This window comes from Phaseolus vulgaris, chromosome 11 (assembly GCF_000499845.2).
Source record: "Phaseolus vulgaris cultivar G19833 chromosome 11, P. vulgaris v2.0, whole genome shotgun sequence".
NCBI lineage: Eukaryota > Viridiplantae > Streptophyta > Magnoliopsida > Fabales > Fabaceae > Phaseolus > Phaseolus vulgaris.
The window spans coordinates 36,139,434-36,146,699 of record NC_023749.2 but is presented as its reverse complement, the minus strand read 5'-3'; the positions used below and the strand labels follow the sequence as shown (position 1 = coordinate 36,146,699).

At 31.6% G+C, this 7,266-nt stretch overlaps 1 protein-coding gene across 1 annotated transcript; it reads right to left on the bottom strand.

Annotated features, from left to right (window-relative positions):
* Positions 1–4,723: 4,723 nt before the first annotated feature.
* LOC137829882 (uncharacterized) lies at positions 4,724–6,971 on the bottom strand. The gene is made up of 6 exons (XM_068636868.1): positions 6,866–6,971; positions 6,602–6,742; positions 6,233–6,367; positions 5,855–5,989; positions 5,480–5,614; positions 4,724–5,238 (listed from the first exon to the last, which is right to left on the bottom strand). Exons 1-6 carry the CDS (start codon positions 6,921–6,923, stop codon positions 5,108–5,110), a joined length of 735 nt encoding a protein of 244 aa, XP_068492969.1. The 5' UTR covers positions 6,924–6,971; the 3' UTR covers positions 4,724–5,107.
* Positions 6,972–7,266: the final 295 nt, after the last annotated feature.

Genomic DNA, 7,266 nt, shown 5'->3' with positions numbered 1-7,266 from the left:
GGTTTTAACAAAGCTTAAAATTGGTTGACCTTACTGTCAAACAATTTCAATTGTTTATGTCAACATTTCAACCGATTGTTTTTTAAAAATCCTTAACAAAATTTATTAAATTTGGTAAATCTATTTTAATTTATTCAAAACTGATTTGCTTCATGCATTAAATGTTTTTAATATCCTTTTGGAGTTTAAATAATCTATTTTACGCTCCTAGTAGTTAAGATATTAAATTAAATCCTTCAAATCAGTTTTCTCCAAGATTTGCTTAAAGCTTTGAATTTTTTTAAGAGTGGAAGAGGATTTCTTTGTAACTTTTGAATTCAATATGTATCAGGTGTCATCATTCATTTTCTCTCTTGAATATTGTAATTCTGTGTAAACATGTTTTGTGCAGATCCAGAGGGAGTCCTGTGATCTATGGTGTGTTGTTGGCCAAAGGAGGTGTGTGTTCTTGAAGAATTCAAGATCACCTATTTGTTGTGTGGTTTGTAATCAAGGTTATTGCTTAGTGGAATACTAGTGGTTTCTGGGGACTGGATGTAGCTCTTGGATAAGAGTGGACCAGTATAAATTTGTTGTGTGATTCTTTTTATCCTTAATCTCATTCAAATTTGTTTTGGTTTATTTTTATTAATTGCTGATAAAAATGACCGGTTGAATCGCATAAACAACCGGTTGATTTTTTGAAAACACAATAAAACAAATTTCTTTCTTGGCTAACTGGGTTTCTTTCTCTTTGATTCTTCATTGGCTTTCTCTATACATTCAATATTTGCGAAAATCTTTTATAAACAATTCACCCCCCATCTTGTTTAAGGCTTTAAATTCTAACAATCGGCTTCAAGAGCTAGGTTTTTGAAAGTCATTCAAGTTTTGATACAAAAATATTTTTTCATGGTTGATAAACTACCTTTTGGGGAGGGTGCATCTATTGATAGACCATCTCTATTCTGTGGTGTAAATTACCAGTGGTGGAAAGTAAGGATGAAGATATTTTGTTGAATCAATTGATAAGGGAATTTGGGATGCAATTAAAATTGGTCCTTTTGTTCCTATGCTTGAAAATGATAAAGTGATTTCTGAAAAACCTTGATCCAAATGGACTGAGCATGAAAGAAAAATGGCTCAATATAATTGTATTGCAAAGAATATTATTACATCTTCCTTAAGTTCTGCTAAGTTTTTCAGGGTGTCACAATGTGAATCAGCAAAGGAAAAGTGGGATACTCTAGAAGTCACTCATGAAGGAACAAATGACGTGAAAAGATCAAGGAAGCATGCTCTCAGACAAGAATATAAGATGTTTAGGATGCAGAAAGGGGAGACAATTGTTGAAGTACAAAAGAGGTTTACCCATATTATCAACCACCTCATGAGTCTTAGGAAGATGTTTGAAAAAGTGGAACTCAAGATCAAAATCCTCAAGTGCCTAGACAGATCTTGGCAGCCCAAGGTCACAGCTATATCTGAGTCTAAGGATTTAACATCTTTGAAAAATAACTGATTGAAAAGTCGAAACAACCAGTTGTTTCATGCTTCTACTGTATGAAAGAGGGCCACTCTGTCAAATTCTGCAAAGTTAGGAAGTTTTTTCTTCCCAAAGGTATTCTAAAATGGGTTCCTAAGAATTCTAAGGATTCTAAATATCCAATTAATGCCAATGGACCCAAATTTGTAAGGAGACCAAATCTTGCTACTTGATATTGTTTATGTGCAGGCATTCCTATAGACCAAGAATCACTGAATTAAAGGATCAAGTCACAAAGGGAATTATCAAAGTTGGATTTTGGAGTACAACTCTTAATTGCACACTGCTCTTGAGAGTCTTGTGGAATTTATTCTTGACTCATGTACAATGGTTCTTTAATTGGAAACATTCTCAAAAGCTATGAACTTATTTCTTTAATTTTTTTCATTTAGTTCATTTTTATTTTTATTTTTTGTTAAATAAACTCTCCTTTTAATCTTTATAAAAAAACATTTATGTGTAGCATACTGAATTTTCATCTCTGTCAAAGCTTTTGATTTTTGAAAAATCCAAATTTTTGTCACAAAAAAACAATCGATTGTTTTAACGAAACAACCGATTGTTTCATCCTTGGCAACATTTCATTAAAGCTATTTTAAATCTCTGTGCATTGTTTCTGTTATTGATTCCTTCTCAAAGTTATTATGAGTCCAAATTTCTTATATTATGGCCTTGAATTTCATTATATAGGAATATATTACATATCTTCTTGAAAATTTAAGAAATTCAATGACTAGTCAAATATGCATGTGATGGTTTTGTGCATTCTGTTTGAGGGTTGACATGTGCCAGTATTCTCTTTGCAGAAATTCTTTTTGCTTTGAAAAACAATCCCTTAAAGCCAATTTTGTTGACTGCTTTTACAACTTATATAAATGTTCCTGTTTAATTTGTTTTCCTTCACAAAATCAACCCATTATTCTCCCTGCTCTCATTCTGAAATTGTTGTCCTCTTTTACTTCTTAGAAATTTCCTCCTTGCTTCATGGATTCAACACCTCCTTCATCCGAAATAATTAAGACCCATGGAGTCAAAAGGGGTGGGTGCCTAGAAAGTCGATTTTCTGGAGAAGGAGCAAAAACGCATGTGAAAGGAGTTGATTTGGAGATTACACATGAAGTTTGGACTGCCTTTACTGGACTGAAGTATGTTGGGTGAGGATAAAAAAAGGGAACATTGGAGTGGTTGAGGAATTCAACAAAATGCAATTCTATAGAAGTTGTATGAAGAATCCACAATCCAAAGTGAGAAACTTTTCAGTGGGTGTCTTGAAACTAAATGAAAGGCTTATTGCTTTCATTGTTACATGGATGTTGACACCAAGAGAAAGCAATCATTCTGTGCTGACAGAGGAAGATCTTGTTTTCATTTATTGCATCATGAACAAGATCAAGATAAACTGGATCCACATCATCAAATAACATATGCTAAAATCAATAAGGTTAAGTGATTACCATGCATATGCTGTCCTTATTTCTAAATTTTTGCATTACCTTTAAGTTGATCTCGAGGAGGAGCAATCTGAAGTGGTCAAGACAACACACAACGTCAACAATGGCTCCCTTAGCAAGATGGGTTTCACCAAAATTGGTGGAAAGTGGGTTGGCAAAGATGGTGATCAAGTTGGTTCTTCAAGCGGAGCTCATGTTGCAAATGAGAATGAAGAACAAGCTGATAATGTTGCTGATGATGATGATATTGGTGTTGTTGGTGCCTATGATATTGGTGTAAGTGATGGAGGAAACATGGGACAACGCATAACAACCATGTCGCCATTTGAAAGATTCATGGTGAGCAGAATGGACAACTTTGCAAATGAACAAAGGAGTCATCATTAGTTCTATCTGGCAAGATTTCAGAATCTGGATGAACAGATTGAGGTTGTTCAAAATCAACTCTTTAAGCTTCAATTGGGAAAGAGCATTGAAGATCTTTAATGCTTTCTTTCTTATTCTGTTTCATCTTGCTAAACAATTTTTTATGTTGCTTTTATACCTTCTTCTACTTTATTTGTGAAGACAAATAGGGGGAGAATTATATGGTTTGTATGCTGCTACATATCTGTTTTAATCCCGATTTAAACTAGTTTAGTATGCTGCTGTAAAAACTTTGATTATGCACCTCATTCACACTAATTTTGCTGGTTTTTTCAAAGAAAATCACATGTGAAAACTAGTTCATTGGTGCAAGTGAAAGCTGCATATGATTGCTCTCTGTTACATGCACATTTATTGTTATGCAGTTGCTTTCAAATTCAAACAGAACAACACAAGCAAACCAGGGATTTGCCTTCATCAAATAGGGAGAGATTGTTTAAGATAGGCTTTGATGTCTCCAAATCCATTAAGATTGGTTGAATCCTTTGTTGTTGCTTATATGTATGGGTTCTGGGTAGTTTGAATTTGTAATCCACTCTTAGCTAGGATACAAAGTTGGTTTAAATCAAATTCCTTTGAAAAAGAGTATTTTCCAAAGAAGTGGAAAAACAACTTGTTTTATCGTTTCAATCGGTTGTTTTACACTTAGTGTTTTGAAAAAAGGTTTTAACAAAGCTTGAAATTGGTTGACCTTGTTGTCAAACCAATTCAATCGGTTATTTCGACATTTCAGCCGATTGTATTTTGAAAATCGTTAACAAAATTTGTTAACTTTGGTAAATCTGTTTTAATTTATTCAAAATTGATTTGGCTCATGCATTAAATGTTTTTAACAGTCTTTAGGAGTTTAAATAATTTGTTTTATGTCCTAGCAGTTAAGATATCATATTAAATCTTTGAAATTAGTTTTCACCAAGATTTGCTTCAAGTTTTGAATATTTGTAAGAGTGGAATAGGATTGCTTTGTAACTTTTGAATTCAATTTGTATCAGGTGTGATCATTCTTTTTCTCTCTTTAATATTGTAATTTTGTGTAAACGTGTTCTGTGCAGATCTAGAGGGTGTTCAGTGATTTGTGGTGTGTTGTTTGTCGAAGGAGGTGTGTGTTCTTGAAGAGTTCAAGATCAACTCTTTGGTGTGTAGTTTGTAATCAAGGTTATTGATTGCTTAGTGGAAAACCAGTGGTTTCTTGGGACTGGATGTAGCTCTTGGATAAGAGTGAACCAGTATAAATCTGTTGTGTGATTTTTTCTATCCTTAATCTCATTCAAATCTGTTTTGGTTTGTTTTTATTAATTGCTGATAAAAACAACCGGTTGAATCACATGAAAAACTAAATTCAAAAAACAATTAAAACTATTGTAATTATTGGAATGTTTGAAAACATTATCTAAGATAATCAATTATTTGCAAACACTCAACAACACTAATATTTTATTAGGATAATCCATCATTCCTAAGTATTATTATGTTTAGAAATTTAGAATACTACAATATAAATTTATGTTAGCTATAAATCACTAACAAAACTGAAATTCGAAAAGGTAATTTATCAAAGACAGAAAAAGAAAAAGTACCTTCCAAATGCATTTTTATTGATAAATTTGTGAGAGTTAGTGACACAAGCATTTGCTTTTACCATCGACTAGATCACAATATTGTTTATCACATGGTGGAGCACAAACAAATGGACAATCAAACGCAGTTATAGCTTCCCTAGTATGGTTGTTCTGCACTTACAAACTTCATCAACACAAATGGCTGAATCTTTACATAAACTTAACTTTCCCTTGCAATCATCATTCTTCTGACATTTATCCTCATCTAATGCAAACCCTACAAAACACACATCCCAATATTACAATATAAATTCGTGTTAGATATAGAACAGTAACAAAACCTAAATTAAAAAATATGATTTATCAAATGAAAAAAAAAAGTAACTTCCAAATGCATTTATATTGATAAGTTGGTGAGAGTTAAAGACACAAGCATTTGCATAGACCATCGGTTGGATCACAATATTGTTTATCACATGGTGGACCACAAACAAATGGACAATCATACACATTTATACCTTTTGTTGGCTTCCCTAGTATGGTCGTCCTGCACTTGCAAACTTCATCAACACAAATGACTGAATCTTTACATAAACTTAACTTTCCCTTGCAATCATCATTCTCCTGACATTTATCCTCATCTAATGCAAACCCTACAAAACACATATCCTAGTATTAGAATATAAATTTGTATTACCTATAAATCACTATCTAAACCTAAATTAAAATATGTGATTTATCAAATGAAAAAGGAAAAAGTAATTTCCAAATGCATTTTTATTGAGAAATTAGTGAGTTAATGACACAAGAATTTTTATAGACCATCAGTTGGATCACAATACTCTTTATCACACGGTGGAGCCCAAACAAAGGACAATCATACCCACTTATACCTTTTGTTAGCTTCCCTGGTATGGTTGTTCTGCACTTACAAACTTCATCAACACAAATTGTTGAATCTTTACATAAACTTAACTTTCCCATGCAATCATCATTCTGCTGACATTTATCCTCATCTAATACAAACCCTACAAAATACATATCCGAATATTTGAATATAAATTCGTATTAGCTATAAATCACTAACTAAACCTAAATTAAAAAATGTGATTTAGCACATGAAAAATAGAAAAAATAATTACCAAATGCATTTTTATTGAAATATTGGTGAGAGATAATGACACAAGCATTTTTGTATACCATCAGTTGGATCACAATACTTTTTGTGACATGGTGGAGCATAAAATATCGAAAATTTTGCGTACTTATACCTTTTGTTAGCTTCCCTTGTATGGTCGTCCTGCACTTACAAATTTCATCAACACAAATGGCTGAATCTTTACATAAACTTAACTTTCCCTTGCAATCATCATTCTCCGTACATTTATCCTCGTCTAATGCAAACCCTACAAAACACTCATCCCAATATTACAATATAAATTCATGCTAGCTATAAATCATTAACAATACCTAAATTCAAAAAGGTGATTTATCAAATAAAAAAAAAAGTAACATCCAAATGCATTTTTATTGATAAATTTGAGAGAAATAATAATACAAGCATTTGCATAAACCATCAGTTGGATCATAATATTGTTTATCACATGGTGGAGCACAAACAAATCGACAATCATACGTACTTATAGCTTTTGTTGGCTTTCCTAATATGGTCGTCCTGCACTTACAAACTTCATCAACACAAATAGCTGAATCTTTACATAAACTTAACTTTCCCTTGCAATCATCATTCTCCTGACATTTATCCTCATTTAATACAAACCCTACAAAACACACATCCCAATATTACCGTATATATTTATGTTAGCTATAAAAAATTTAAATCACTAACAAAACCTAAATTCAAAGATATGATTTATCAAATGGAAAGAAAAAAAGCAACTTACCATTGCAAGCTATAAAAGTAAAAACAAGTGCTACCAAAGCAACCTTCACTAGAGCCATCTTTTGCCTTCTTTTACTTTTACTCACTTTTCAGTATTTCTTTCTTCTCCTTCAAGATTTAAGTCATACACATATTTATAGTACTATATTAGTGTTAAAATAGAGAATGAGAAATATAAAATAGTAATAAAATGAATTAAATGTGTTACTTAATTAGATTATTAGTCCGTACAATTTTTCTTTTTATATAACACTCTTGTCTTCCATTCAAGTATTTGATCATTTAAAATATATTAATTAATTTTTAAATATTCATTTAATAAATATAATGTGGTTTATATTATTAATGATATTACTAAAAATAAGAATATTAATATTATTAACAGTAATATAAAAAACAATT